Source organism: Vulpes lagopus, chromosome 6, assembly GCF_018345385.1.
Source record: "Vulpes lagopus strain Blue_001 chromosome 6, ASM1834538v1, whole genome shotgun sequence".
Classification (NCBI taxonomy): Eukaryota; Metazoa; Chordata; class Mammalia; order Carnivora; family Canidae; genus Vulpes; species Vulpes lagopus.
In genome coordinates, this window is record NC_054829.1 from 86,503,498 (window position 1) to 86,519,627 (window position 16,130).

A 16,130-nucleotide genomic window follows, 5' to 3' on the forward strand; every position below is an offset into this window, starting at 1 on the left:
TTTTAATTGAAGGAAAAGAAGAGAGTAGAGATAATACATTCAGGAGACTTCAATAAAGTAGGGGCCAATCAGCCTTAGTGCGATTCATTTATTCATGAAAGCTCAGCATCAATATTTCAGTTAACTAATTATTTTACATGAGATAGTCATTTCCCTGAAAACCTCTTAAGTTTGGGAGAGATTGGAGGTTATATAAAGCAATCAGGAAATACTCTGATACCATGGGAATGGGCATTAGATCAGGAGCCAACTCTCCACTCTCCAAAGTGGTGCGACTTCTAACACCCCCAAAATAGAAATAACTCAAGTGTCCATGAATGGATGAATGGATAAACAAAATGTAATATATACAGACAATGCAATAGTATTATTTTTAAAGATTTTTTAAAAATTTTATTTCTTCATGAGAGATGCAGAGAGAGAGAGAGAGAGGGAGAGAGAGGCAGAGACACAGGCAGAGGGAGAAGCAGGCTCCATGCAGGGAGCCCCATGTGGGACTCGATCCCAGATCTCCAGGATCACACCCTGGGCCGAAGGCGGCACTAAACCCCTGAGCCACTGGGGCTGCCCGTAGTATTCTTTAAAAAAAAAATGAATGCAATTCATTGTACATGCTACAACATGCATGAACCCTAAGAACATTAGGTGAAATGAAAGACACAAAAGGACATGACTCCCTGTGCATGACCTAGATTAGTCAAATACATAGGGACAGGGAGTAGATTGTTGGTTATTAGGAAATATCACTATTTCTTTGGAGACCAAGAAATGAGAAATTATAGGAGTTATGTGCATTGCAATAGCCCACTGTTTGTTTAGTCTAACTATAGTAATCTGCCAAGAACAAATTGAGGAATATAATCTCTTTTCTCTTTTTTTAAAGATATTATTTATTTATTTGAGAGAGAGAGAGAGAGAGAGAGAGAGAGATTGAACAAGCAGGGGGAGCAGCAGAGGGAGAGGGAGAAGCAGACTCCTCACTAAGCATGGATCCTGATGCAGGGCTTGATCCCAGGTGCCCTGAATCTCTTCTAATAAATACTTTCCTCCTCCTTTCTGGAGGGTCCATTAGTACATCATCAAAGGTTCTGTTTACTGCCAAACTCATAAAGCAGTATTAGGTAGTCTTAAATTGTCTTATAAATTTCTTCAGGCTCTAAAACCTAGTTTCTATGCAAACAAACCCCAAGAAGTTCACATCTTAAAGAGGCCTCAGAATACTTTTGGTTTATGAAATCCCTTGCTTCATCTCTACATATCAATCCTACTTCTTACAGTAGCAAAGAGAAGGTCTTGATCTCTATAGTGTACTTCTCAATATTTCTTTCCTTGTTTCTCCAATTATTCTTTCCCTATTAATTCCAACATTTTCCTGCCCATGGGACCCGGTCTCTTTTGCTTTCAACTACTTTCTGTTCTCTACCATTGTAAAAATATTCTGTGAAATCTTTTTCCATCCCACCCCCCATTTGCAATCCTGTCTTTCATATCTTACTGTCAAAGTATTATACAGTGATTACCTCTGTTTTCTGGCTACCCATTTCCTTGGGAGCATAGAAATCTCTTAACCCTTTACTCTCTACCGGTGCAAAGTGCTATGATGGTCCCAAATATAAGGAGCTATGTGAGCATCACTAGACCTGAAGATGGGGGGAGGGTGGGAGGTGAGACAAGCAGGGGTTAGCCACACAGTGAAGGGGATAAGGATGTTCCAGATATAGAAAACCATGTGTAGAGGCACTGGGAGGTGAGAGATCATAGCACATTCAAAGGCTAGGAAGGTCCCTCTTGGATAAGAGAGTGTGGGTCAGAGAGAAGTTAGAGAACATATAAGAAGCTCAGTCACTCAGAGAGAGTCTCAGCATCAAGGAGAGTTAGTGAAAGATTTTGAGGAGGGGATTGTTATCAGATTTAGAAATGCTAAAAAAAAAAAAGAGAGATTTAGAAATGCTTTAGCATAGAGAATGCATGGGAAGAAGGGCAAGAAGGATTCTTGGATGGCTGTTCAGTAACCCAGGCCAGGGGTGGTCATGGCCTGAATGAACACAGTGGCAAAGAGATATTTGAGAGAGGGAATAATAGAATCAATGGGCATTCTTTTAATAAATATATATCAAACCCTTTTTATGTCTTAGGGACTGTTCCAGGCATTGGGGATACAGCATTGAACAAAATACATAAGAACAAAGCTTCCTGGGAACCCTGGGTGGCTCAGCGGTTTGCCGCCTGCCTTTGGCCTAGGGCATGGTCCTGGAGTCCCAGGATCGAGTCCCACGTCGGGCTCCCAGCATGGAGCCTGCTTCTCCCTCTGCCTGTGTCTCTGCCTCTCTCTCTCTCTCTCTCTATGTATATCATAAATAAATAAATAAGTAAATCTTAAAAAAAACAAAGACAAAAAAAGCAAAGCTTCCTAACAGAAGCTTATGCTATACGGGCAATGTAGACACCAAAGATAAATAAGCAAAATATGTACTATGCTCCACAGTAGTAAGTATCAAGGTGAAAAATAGAGGACAGAAGGAGAAATGGAATCTTATAGGGCATGGCTGTGTAGGCAGGGTTGCAATTTTAGATATGGAGTAAGAAGTTCTGAAAAGACCTAGGGAAAAAGACTTAAAAGGGGAGATAGAGCTAGCCATGTGGCTGTCTGCAGAAGAGCATTTTGGAGAGGAAACAGTAATGTACAAAGGTTTTGAGATAGGAACATGTCTAGTGGGTTGAGGATCATCAAGAGGACTGATGTGCCTGGAGTGAATTGAAAGAGAATGAGGGTAGTGTAACAGTTTTATAGATCAAAATGACTAGGCTATAGTTTTCACCTATTCAGTGAAACTAATCTAAATATTGCTGTGAAGATATTTTGTGGTTAACATTGATAATAGTCTTTAAGACAAAAACTTTTTAAAGATTTTATTTATTTATTCATGAGAGACACACATGGAGAGAGGCAGAGACACAGGCAGAGGGAGGAGCAGTCTCCTCACAGGGATCCTGATACAGGACTCGATCCTGGGACCCTGCGATCACGCTGAGCGGAAGGCAGATGCTCAACCACTAAGCCACCCAGGCGTCCCAAATAAGACAAAACTATTCTTAATTATGTGGATGGGCCTTATCCAATCAGTTGAAAGGCCTTGAAAACAAAACTGAGCTTCTCTGTACTATAGACTGAATATTTGTTTCCCTGCCCACAAAGTTCCTATGTTGAAACCTAACCCTCAAAGTAACGGTATGCGGAGGTGGGGGCTTTGGGAGATGATTAGTTCATGAGGATGGAGCCCTCATGAATGGGATTAGTGTTCTTGTAACGGAGACCCCAGAGAGCTCCCTTCCCCCTCCTGCCATGTGCAGACACAGCAAGAAGACCGGCTGTTTGTCGGTGAACTGGGAGGCAGGCTTTCGCCAGACGCTACTACGTCCTGGGTGGCTTGATTTTGGAATTCCCAGCCTCTCGAACTGGGAGAAATAAATTTTGGTTGCTTAAGATCCACTTGATCTTTGGTATTGTGCTGTAACAGCCTGAACTGCCTAAGACACCCAGAGTGAGCAGCAATGCTGCCTCAAGACCGAATCACCGATTCTGCCCCAGGGGTCCCAGCCTGTCAGCCGCCCCTACAGATTTCAGAGTTGCTAGCCTCCCACAATAACATGAGCCAACTCCTCAATTCCTTGAAATTGATCTACCCTCGTATGTATGTATAGAAAATCTCCTACTGATTCTATTTCCCTCTAATATAAGTAATAAGGTAATAATTGGTAATAAGGTAAGAAGACTGGATTACATATGGCCTTCCAGGTCATGGTAAGGACTTTAGCTTTAAGTTTTAGGTGAGGCGCTATTGGGGGATTTTGTACTGAAGCATGACATCATCTCATATTTTAAAGACTTATTCTGGGGCACCTGAGTGGCTCAGTCGGTTAAATATCTGACTCCTGATCTCAGCTCAGGTCTTAATCTCAGGGTCCTGAGTTCAAGCCCACATTGGGCTCCATGCTGGGCATAGAGCCTACTTAAAAGACAATTTTTAAAAAAAGGACTCACTCTGGCTGCTGTGCTGAGGGGAACAACAGGTGATGGTGGCTTGCATCGGGGTAGTGGCAGTGGGGGTGATAAGAGGTGATAGAATTCTGGATATATTTTCAAGGTAGAGCAAACAGAATTGCCTTTTTAATGAATGTGGGAGGAATCAAGGATGACACTAAGTTTTTTGGCCTGAGCAACGGGAATAACAGGGTTTTGAACAGGTTCAGGACAACATCAAAAGCTCAGTTTCATAAATATTAGGTTGAAATGCCTGCTGGTTATGCCAGCAGAGATACACCAAGAAGGTGGCTGCATATATGTATGCCATTCAGAGGAGAGATTCAGGCTGGAAATATAAATGTGGGAATGGTGACTAATATTGAACATGTGTGCCAGGGATTAGAGGATTTTGGTGAGCTGAGGGATGAGGGTGAGCAGAAGGAAGGAGGTAGGTGTAATTGTAAGTTTTTAACTTGGACACTTGTTAGAAGTGCCATTCTCTGTTAGGGAACCCAGATGGCGTAGAGAAGATGCTAGGTTTTGCATGTATTGATTATGACATTTATGTAACTGCAACTGGAGATAATGTAGGAGATTACACAGTCTAGTTCAGCCCTTTTACGGATGAGGAAATGGAGGTTCCAGCACAACTAGCTTGAATTAGATTGCCCAGTGCTCTTTTTGCCATACGAGGCCACTTGTAATTGTAATTGTAATTGTAATTTTGCCATACGAGGGAAGACTGTGAAAGTAAAAGGCACATCTCTCTCGTCTCAAGATTGTCTAGTCATCCCTAGACCAATTTATAAAAAAAAAAGAGAAGAAAAGGAAAAAAAAAACGGTTAGGAGTCAGATTGGCTCTAAGGTCAAGTGGGAATTCCTATGTGTTTTGGAGAAGGATGTGATGTCCAGTGGAAATTAAGACTATCCCAGTATTTTCAGGCTCAGCATTTTAATTTCAGGAAACTTTAGACCGTTGTGATATTGGGTCAGTCCAGGCTAGACTTCTTTCAGGTAGACTACTTGGGCATTTGCATGTAGCACCTTATTCCACCTTAACCTAATTCCTTGATTGAAGAGCTTCAAACAGTCTTTCACTGGCTAATTATGGTTTATTGTTTGAATACTAAGGAAAGCTTGGGTAAAAGGAAGTAGAGGTGTTCAGGTGATGGTTCAACTCTCCAAGAGTTCCACTGAGGCTGTGGGATCAAGTGAGGTCAGCAAATGTGTGTTCCAACCCTCATCTTGACCTCTGAAGAGTTGTGTCATTTCAGATTTTGTTGAATCTCTTTGGGCTACCTCATCTATAAAATGGGAATAGTGATGTCCACCACACAAAATTCTTCAAGGTAGTAACTCTATCACCCAGCCTGGGAGAAGAAGCTCTGAATAATTGCTCCCCTTCCCCACAGCAAAATCCTTATTAGTTATTTACGCACTAGCCAAGTTGGTGTTGACGACACACTAAGGTCAATTTTAACCCTTTTCCTTGGCCTGATTCCTCACTCTTTCTAATCCTTATTTCCATTAAAAAGAACAATGAGGATGAAAAGTGTTTCTGAAGGCAAGCCTGGGAATATTCTCAAAGGGAATAGGGGAGGTCCCTGAGTCCTACTCATCCCATGGCAGGGCCCCCAGGATGACAGCAAATGCTCAGAAAGATTTTATGGTGTCTCCAGAGAGGGCTCGTTCTTTGCCTACCCCACAAAAGAGAGAGACATCTGTCATCAAGGTCCTAGTTTAGGACCACAGAGTACCATGAGGGTTGACAACTAGAGAAGTCTTTCCTGTTTACTTGAGAACAATGTAAGCCTCTTTGGTTTTGGTGTGACTCTCAGAAGTAGCCCTATTGATGGCTAAGATGGATTTTCCCACTAAATTGTGGAGAAGTGGGTTGAGACAATTCATTCATTCAAGTAACAGTTAAAAGTTTTCAGACCTAGAGTCAGAGCAGTAATTGCCTGATGTTGGTGAATCAGAACCAACTTTTATTTGTTTCTTATTAAAGAGCAGAGAACAAAAGCCCAGAACCTCTACAGTGTTCATTAACCTTTCAGCAGACCTGGGGGCTCCAGCCCCTAAGGTCCTTCTGGGTTCTTGCTCCCTACGTGAATTTCAACAATGCCTTCAACCTCGCCTGCTACACAGAATTGCTGGACGATTAAATGGCAAACCATGCCTCACATGTGTGTAACATTCCAAAAATGGACTGATTCCCATTCTGTCAGCACACTATCCAAGAAGTAGTACTTATTTCTCAGAATGGTTAATAAGTAGTACTTATTTCCCAGAGTCTATCCCAGTGTCAGTTTCAGACACATATGTTAAGAACTAAACATGCTTATTGTGTAAAGAAGGAAGTTATCAGTATATTTGGAGCCTCGGTTATCTTACTGAAGTTTTCACTGATGGTCTCCTTCATTGTTCTACTTGGCAAGTTAGAACAGGTATAACTTAATGAAAAGAATAAACGCTACATGTATTTCAAAATGCCTTAGAAGCTGATGGTAAGAAACTCTCTCCACCTTCTAGTGTTATTTCCTGCTAACAGGACAGGGTGTAGGTAAATCTGTAAATCCCGTGGTTACTCACAGGTACTCCCGTAGAGTGCCACCACAATATGGCTAATGCAGGAGAAGAATCTAAGCTATGTTATTCAAATATAACAATGTTTTCAAAGGTAGGCGTTCTCAACTCAGATGTGGATTCAATGTAGAATGTAGTTTGACAGCACTTGTATTTGGATTCTCTTATCAGAAGAAGGATGTTGACAGGCAGGGAGAAATTTATTGTAGGAATACCTGCTGTGAAATTTTCTTATCTATTATAGAATTTACAGTATAACCTACCATGAACAGATTATCCTACGAGCCTTCTAATTTGCAGTGGCACTGATGTATTTATTTAATTTGTTGAATAAGAGTTTAGACTTAAATATTAAATAAATACGTTAAAAATTTTCAGATCTAGAGTTACAACAGTAATTGCCTGATGGCAGAGAACAAAAGCCCAGAACCTCTACAGTGTTCATTAACCTTTCAGCAGAGCTGGAGCTCCAGCCCTAAGGTCCTTCTGGGTTCCTGCTCCCTACAGGAATTTCAACAATGCCTTCAACCTAGCCTGCTACCCAGAATTGCTGGAGGTAAATAAATAAAGATTAAATGTTAAATATGTTTGTTTAGAAACAGAATTAAGATCTTTTACCATGAAGTTTGTGTACCTAGTGTGACTCATTTACTATATTTCACAATAGTTAGTGATTCTGATTTATATATTTTCTGAGTATGAACCTCTGATACAAGGACCAAAGTTCTTTACTTAGTATATATGTGTCTAATACAGTGTTAGAAATATTTTTCTTCAATAGAAATCCAGCAAGCCTGCTTATTTTTTTCAATTCATAGGTCTGATCTTCTTATCTCGCTGAGCATTACTCACATCCGAGAAATTTCTGGATATTAAAAAAAAGATCTTTGATTACATAATCCATTTTCCCTTAATTTGAGCCAAGTTGAGCCAAGTTCCGTTCAAGATGAAAAGATGGAGACAAAAGTTTAAGTTTGATCTGTTTATTGTTGCCATTATGGGTACACTCTCCTAATTCTCTGCCTCAAATCCCAATGATGCTTTGTACCTGCAACACATGTCGATCTCAAGTTTCCTTGAGCTGAAATGTTTGGCTTTGGAATGTGAGGCATCTTTCAGGAAACAGTGGGAACTTGTGTGATGAAATGTTTGAGTGACATTTCTTACATCATAAGAAACTCATTGTGAAATGCCACTAGATACAGTCCTTCATTATATTTGGAGAGCCTGAAGATTTTGTTTTTATAGAGAATAGAAAAGGAAACGGGGATTATATAAAATTTAAGTGCAATTAGAAATAAAAATATATCTTGCACATTTATAGTACAAATTTTCCAGAGATTGCACAAGTCACAAAATCTTAGGAATTATAAAATTATTTGTAATTTTATAAATTATGTAATTTATAAGGTCTTTCCTAAGGTATTCCCCTCTTTGTATTATATAAAATTAGCTTTCAGCTAAAGGACAAGTGATAATAAATGAGGACTGTCAGGGCCTCCAAAAAAGATATTGAAGAAAGAAAGATAATTAGGGAAAGCAGAAGTCTAAATATTAAAGTTCTGATTAACATTAGATGAAATTGACTTAAACCTGGTAAATCAGTTCTATTTATTTATAGCTAATGTGTGAAGAAGAATTTAAGTTATGTTACTTAAATATAATGATGTTTTGGAAAGCAGGTATTTTTCAAGATGTGTATTTACATTAACTAAATATAGAATGTGGTCCATGTAGGACTTATTCTCCTTTAGTTTTATACCCAATAACTGCATCAAACCTAATATCGATCTTTCGTTTTAAAAGTGCCAGGAAACGCTCAGGAAGGATCCTAAAAAAAGATACATGAAAATAATTAGGAAATAAATAGTAAGTGCATTTGTAAAATATCTTCTTTTAAAATACACTTATCACGTGTCATCATTTTTTTTTGCATTAGAAAAAGGACTTTTTAATTTATATTCTATGTATCAGGCAGCTCTATGTAATATATAAACCAAGTCCTGGAAGACAATCACGTAGCTTGGTGATGCAATGCGAGAAAGATAGAAGAGGCACATTATAGATGGAAACTATTTTGTTGGGCTTTCTTTCTTCCTTTCTTTCTTTCATTTGAGAATAATGAAGTTTTTTGGATATTTCTTAAAAAAACAGACTTCAGCTTCATTGCCCTAGTCCCCATTTAATAATGAGTATTTGTAAAGTCTCCCCATGATAATGCTGTTTTCTCATCCACAGCAGGCTATGAGAATGCCTGTAGGATGGAGCTTTCCATTCTATGGTCTATGGAGAGCCTCAGATGAATATGTGCAATAGCCTTGTCTAAAAACTGAAGACATGATTTGTCTCTTCTCTGCACCCTTTTCTAATGGATTTAAGTGCTGCTGTGACAGCTAATGTAAAAATTAGAAGGAAGATATTATGATATTATCAGCAACTTCTTGTCATCAGTCATTTCTCAATCAATAGAGATAATACATATCTATAACTTGTGTTTTGGGCATATCCTTTATCATGTATCATCTTAAACAAGATTTGTCTTAAGATTAGGAAATTTAACTCTGAGTCACTACTCTAAGTTCTTTCCAATTAAATCCATTTTGTTTTCAAAAGGAAAAGGAAGGAGGCTTAACCTCCTTTAGGGTAAGAGTGACTTGAAACATTTAGTTTACGAAATAGATACACTCCTGTGTTTCTCAGAAGAGCTAAGAGAGGAGGTGTCTAGAACTAAAGAGCTGAGATGCTAAAGGCTTTAAAAACAAGAAACATAACATTGGAAAGGGAGTGAGAATAGGAACTAATTTTATATTTTACAATCCAAAATATTATTAAAATGTTCCACTGAGAGACTGAAGAAACAGAATAGCTAAATGAAAATGCAGATAAAGAACTTTGTTTTGAGCACAATGCTGAGCAAGTTATTTAACTTTTGAGTTCAAACTCCTCACGTGAAAATGGAAAAATTAATACCTACTCCACAGTGTTCTTGTGAAGAATCAATGTGTTAACATAAAATGCTTTAAACATTTTATTTTGTACATGTGCTTGCTTCAGCAGCTCATATACATTTTATTTTGTACATGACGGACATGTAGTAGGCCTAATTTTTTTGTCCCTACCCTATATAGGCATAGCTCAGAGATACTGCAGGTTTGGTTCCAAACTACTGCAATAAAGCAATTATTACAATAAAGTGAGTCAAATAAATTTGTTGGCTTCCCAGTGCATATAAAAATTATGTTTACACTATACTGTAGTCTATTAAGTGTGCAATAGCATTATGGCTAAAAATATTTATAGACCTTAATTAAAAAATACTTTATTGATAAAACATCCTAACCATTATCTGAGCTTTCAGAAAGTTGTAATCACCAATCACAGATCACCGTAACAAATAAAACCATGAAAAACTGTGAAATAGAGCAAGAATTATCAAAATGTGACAGAGCCATAAAGTCCAAAAATGGTGTTGGAAAAATGACACTGATAGAGTTGCTTGATACAGGGTTACCACAAAACTCCAATTTGTAAAAAACATAGTATCTTGAGAGTACAATGAAATGAAGGGCAACAGAATGAGATATGCCTGTACTTAAGAATATTATGGAATTCGTCATGTTCCAATGAGTCTGAGGGACTTTAAACAGAATATGTAAGTCAGTATAACTATAGTGGACCCTTGCACAACACACATATATCTTTTGACTCTCCAAAAACTTAACTACTAAAAGCCTACTGTTGATCAGAAGCCTTACTGATAACCTAAACAGTCGACACATATTTTGTTATATATATTATATACTATATTCTTGCAAAGTAAACTAGAGATAAGAAAATGTTATCATGATAATCATAAGGAAGAGAAAATACACCTACAGTACTGTACTGTATCCAAAAAAATCCACATAGAAGTGGATCCCTGTAGTTCAAAGCCATGTTGTTCAGGGTCAACAGCATATAGGGATATCTGACCTATGACATTAAAATAAAGCTTGCCAATTGAGCAACAAACATTCACAGTCTGAGAAAAATCAGGGCAATGCTAATAAAAGTGTTAGTTATAATAATAATAATAGTTGTATATAACACTTACTGAGTATAGTATCCTGAATACTTTAAGTGCATCATTTTATTCATTCCTCACAGTCCTATAATGTCTTACTGTCTCCATGTAACAGATGAAGACACTAAGTTTCAAAGAAGTCAAACAGGTCATCCTGTGTTCATGTGGTGAGCAAGTCACAAACACAGCTTCATCTAACTCCAAAGCACAAACTTTGAGTCTCTATGCTAAAGGTCTAGAAAATGGAATTAATTTATTATTATTATTATTTTTAAAGAACCACCTTTTTTTTTTAGATTTTATTTATTTATTTATTCATGAGAGACAGAGACTGAGGCAGAGACAGGCTGAGGGAGAAGAAGGCTCCCCGCGAGGAGCCTGTTGCTGGACTCGATCCCAGGACCCGAGGATCATGCCCTGAGCCCAAGGCAGTCATTCAACCTCTGAGCTACCCAGGCATCCCTAGAATCAATTTATTAAATCAACATTTTGGTGCCACCATGTGTCCATCAACTCTTCGAAGTACAGGGGTTACAGACAGTCATGAAAAGAGACAAACTTCCTTCCCTCATAGGCTTACATTCTAAAGGACTGTAATCACTGAGTGCTTACTTATGAAATGTAATAAGAATAATGGTAAACACTTCATAGGTTTTAACTTGGTCATTCAGCCAGGGGATTCTTGAGTTTTCTCAAGGTTTAGGTTTATTACCTAAACTTCTAAGGTGTGTTCAACCACAGTTCCTTGCAGAAGGGGCTAAAAAGCCTGATATATGTCAGGTATGCTTTTGATTTCTTGCAATTTTTTCAGTCTGTAGGCCAGTAATTCTCAAAGTATAATCTTGAACCAACTGCCTGAGGCAGTTGCCTGTCAAAATACAGTTGTCTGGGTCCCAACCAAAATATCCTGTATTAAAACCTCTAGAGGAACCTGGGTGGTTCAGTGGTTGAGTGTCTGCCTTTGGCTCAGGGCATGACCCCAGGGTCTTGGGATGAAGTTTGGCATCGGGCTCCCCTGAGGGAGCCTGCTTCTCATTTTGCCTGTCTCTTCCACTCTCTCTGTGTCTCTCATGAATAAATAAATAAAATCTTAAAAACAAAAAAACCTCTAGAGGTGAGATCCAATAATTAATTTTTAAAAATTATCTTCCCAAGCGATTCTGATGCCTCACCATGTTGGAGGCCTGACTGTAGGAACAGAGAACAAGAAGCTGGCTGACTGGCTTCCTTGCTTCCTTCCCTCTTTTAACCTAAGCTATCTCTTCACATTCCCTTCATTACTTGGACTAGCCTCACTGCCACACAGTGTTCCCATGTGAGTAATGAGGCAATGTGTTAGGTGGAAGGTGGTTAAACCAAGTGGTTTCCAATCTTGGCTGTACATCAGAATCACTGGGAAAGTTGTATCTCTCAGATCAGCCCACACTCCAGACCAATCACATCAATCTTGGGGAGTAGGTTCTAGGCCTTAGTATTTTGAAAACTGCTAAGTGAATTCCAATGTGACCAAAGCTGAGAGCTAGTGCTCTAAAGAAATGCTTCTTAAATTTGAATATACATTCAAATCACCCTTGGGTCCTATAAGAATGAAAAGTCTGGTTCAGGACATCAAGAGAATCTGTATTTCTAACAAAGTCCCAGGTGATGCTGATGTTGCTGATCCATGGAAGTAGTAAGGCTCAAGGATCTCTAAAATTATTGAATTCTAAAAGCTTATTTGAGCATTCTTATGTTTCAGTATGCTTTTGCACAAAATACGAGCTCAGTGATTATCTGTTGTATTTTTAGATGAATATCTAAAACCTTATGGTCTCCTCCAACCTTATGGTTCTATGACTTCACTATGTAATAATGCTTAAAAACTACCCTTCTTTATAGTCATCTTCTATGAGACAAGACTTCCAGAAATATACACATTTTTCTAAAAAAAAGAAATTTAAACACTTGTGGAAATTACTCAGCTCGTTTATCCAATTGCTATACAAACCCTGCTTCAAGGATTAACAAATGTGGTTTTAAAAATTGATGGATCATTGAAGCCTATCCTTTTTGTCTCTTAATTCATTAAATTGTGCTTTATCAAATGTCTGGTTTTAAATCTGAGTAAAAGCATTAATACATAAATCTTTATTTATAATGCTGATAAATGTAACTTTCACTTACTTTTCCACCACTGTTAATAAGCATATAGAAGATGGAATAAAAATCATTTTCTGCTCAGTCAGGATCCCATTCATCAGCTTGTCTACCACTTCCTCAGGTTCCAGGATGGGCCCCAAACTGAAATCAGAAGCAGTCTTCAGCAACAAAACATTTCACTGAAGCTTCTGCTTTAATTAGGTGCTAAACAAATAAGTTAAATTACCATAGGAATCATAACATAACAAACTTGTAGCATCTGGCCCATTATAAGTGCTCAAAAATAGCTACTGTTTTAGCATGAATATTAACAACCACTTATTTAGTGCTTATCATGTACTGTGCACTGTGCTAAACACTCTACATAGGTCATCTCACTGAAGTTTTCCAACAACCTGCAATGGAGATCCTATAGTACCTATTTTGTCTTGCAAATGAGAATTATAGAAGTAGCCAGGATTCAAAAATAATTGAGCTAAATTAGGACTGATAAATTCACTTTTATATCTTTAGAAGTTTTGGGCACCTGGGTGGCTCATTTGGTTAAGTGTCTACCCTCAGCTCAGGTCATGATACCAGGGTCCTGGGATCTAGCCCCACATGGGGCTCCCTACTCAGCAGGGAGTCTGCTTCCCCTTCTCCCTCTGCCCCTCCCCACCCTTCCCATGTATTCCCTCTCTCTCTCTCTCTCTCTCTCTCTCTCTCTCAAACAAATAAATAAATAAAATCTTTAAAAGTCTTGGGGAAAAAGCCAAATACCATTATATAAGTTTTATTATTTACTAAGACTGTTTAGTAAACAATTTCTAAAGTATCAGAGAAAATTAAAATATATATGATATGATCTTTCATTCTCAGCCTAGGTCAGTCATTTATTAGAATACTATGTTCACCCTGAACCCTGAAGACTACATAGGAAAACCTGGAGATGCAACAGAAAAGGAAATGTAATAATAAAGGTGAGTGCTTTTGGCCCAGAGGAGGTAAAAATGAAAGGCAATGGAAACCTGAAGAAGACTAAGCCCTCCTTTGCCTAGGGCATACGCAGAGAACCAAGGAGGATGAATCTAGAAACTGAAAGATGCTTGTGTCTTGAAGTGTTCAGAAGGAAATTCACTTTCTAGCATATTGCTATCAAACTTCACTACTCCCAAGTTCCATGAAAACTCACAACCACCTATGTAAACAGTACAGCATACTTCCACATTCCCACTGTGGCCTTGTGAACCTACCAATCAAATGATATTGCATTGACTAAACTTTTCTTAGTGTACTTCCTCTCTTTACCCAAAATCTCAGCCTCTGCCAGAGAAATTTTCATTAAATTTAATGGCTGGCCAAGAATACAATTTTTAAAAGGCCCAAAAGAACAGGCTTCCAGAAAATAATATCTTGGAAGAATAAAATCTTAATCATTAAAATATCAGTACATGGAAAATTTTTTTCCCCTGACAGTCTAATGTTAATAAGAGTTGCAAATCCTATTAAATAAATGTTCATGATGGATTCTGTAGAAAATGTCCCAAAACACTTCAGGCCTATCTATTGGTGTGGGGGAGAATTTATGTGGGGGCAGAGTAATAATACTTAGGGACAAAGAGTATTTTCAGGCAGAACTATGTTTGATTATCTAACTACCATTTGAGTGGTTAAGTAACTTTGGGGAAGATATTTCTACTATTTAAAGTTTTTTAAAAAAGGATTTTGTTTTTGTATTTAATCTGAAAAATGGGGTTAATGCAGTGGTATGCTAGTAAATGTTTCACAACTGGCTCTCTAGGGCACAGAATTCTCCGTTTTGTAGCATTTAATTTCTATGGTGTAAATACTCTCACCATGGCTGGTTTCAAGCTATTATTGCTGAATGAGTATAAGCTCAGCGCTCCACTGGTAATGTGCTTGAAGTACGTGATGCAGTCATACTATACAAATGTTACTTGTCACCTTTTTTTAATGGTACTAGCCAACAAAAACTATTATCTTTCTGTAGCACACACAAAAATTAAGCTTTTAAAAAGAAAAATTTTATGTATATTTCATGTAGGAGTGATGTTTTTAAAAGGATATTGAACAAAAATAATTCTTGGCTGTCAAAAAAATTTAATCAGGATAGCCAATGACAAGCTAATAAATTCAGGTTATGCTACATTGTTTTTATCACTAATTGGAAAGAGAGAGATAACTTATTGAGGGAAGAATATTTAATTAAAAATTATTCATATGCCTAACAATAGAGCTCCAAAATACACGAAGCAAAAATTGATAGAATTGAAGGAAGACACAGTTTAAAAATAAGAATTGGAGACATTAATCTTACTTTCACCAATGACTTGAATGGCAGTATAACCAACTAAATCTAACAGCATCTATAGAACACTCCACACAAGAACAGCAGAATTCATATTCCTCTCAAGAGCACAAAGAGCATTATCCAGGACAGACTATATGTGAGACAACAAAACAAGTCTTGTTAAATTAAAAAAAAGACTAAAATCATATAAAATATGTTCTCCAACAATAGAATAAAATCAGAAATTAAAAGCAGAAGGAAAAAAAAAAAGCAGAAGGAAAACTGGAAAATTCACAAATATGTGGAAATTAGCCAATGGTACAAGGAAGAAATCACAGGAAATTAGAAAGTACTTTGAGATGAATGAAAAAATACAACATACCAAAATTTATGGGATGCAGCAGAAGCAGTGATCAGAGGGAAATTTATAGTTATAAATGTCTACATTTTAGAAAAACTCTGAGATCTCAAATCCATAACCTAACTTTTCACTTTAATAAACTAAAAAAAGAACTAAATGTAAAGCAAGCAAAATGAAATAATGATTAGAGCATAAATAAATGACATGGAGAATAAATTATAATAAAAAAAATCAATGAAACCTAAAGTTGGCTTTTTGAAAGATCAACAAAATTGACAAACGTTTAGCTAGACTGACCAAGAGAAAAAGAAGGAAACTATTATGAAAATGAGGACATTACTGCTAATCTTACAGACATATAAAGAGTTATAAGAGAATACTATCAACAATTGTATGCCAACCATTAGATGACCTAGAAGAAATTCCTAGAAACACACAAAGCACTAAAACTGATTCAAGAAAAAAATATAAAATCTGAATAGATCTTTAATCAGAGATTGAATCAGTAACCAAAAAACCCCCAGCAAAGAAAAGTCCAGGACCAGATGGCTTCATGAAAAATTCTATCCAATGTTTAAGGAATTAACACCAGTCCTTCTTAAAGTTTAAAAAAAAAAAAAACCCGGAACTTGTCCTAGCTCAGTCTACAAGGCCAGAATTACCCTGC

At 37.5% G+C, this 16,130-nt stretch overlaps 1 protein-coding gene across 2 annotated transcripts in view; it reads right to left on the reverse strand.

The window, feature by feature from the left end:
• Window positions 1-7,577: 7,577 nt before the first annotated feature.
• Window positions 7,578-16,130, reverse strand: part of HSD17B11 (hydroxysteroid 17-beta dehydrogenase 11) — a 32,950-nt gene continuing 24,397 nt past the window's right edge. The window contains exons 6-7 of one of the 2 annotated variants that reach the window (XM_041759256.1): window positions 12,837-12,953; window positions 7,578-8,441 (exon numbers count right to left, since the gene is read on the reverse strand). In XM_041759256.1, coding sequence (XP_041615190.1) covers window positions 8,351-8,441; window positions 12,837-12,953 — 208 coding nt within the window. In that variant the 3' untranslated portion in view covers window positions 7,578-8,350. The remainder of the gene's footprint in view (window positions 8,442-12,836; window positions 12,954-16,130) is intronic. The other variant, XM_041759258.1, reaches the window with a different exon arrangement.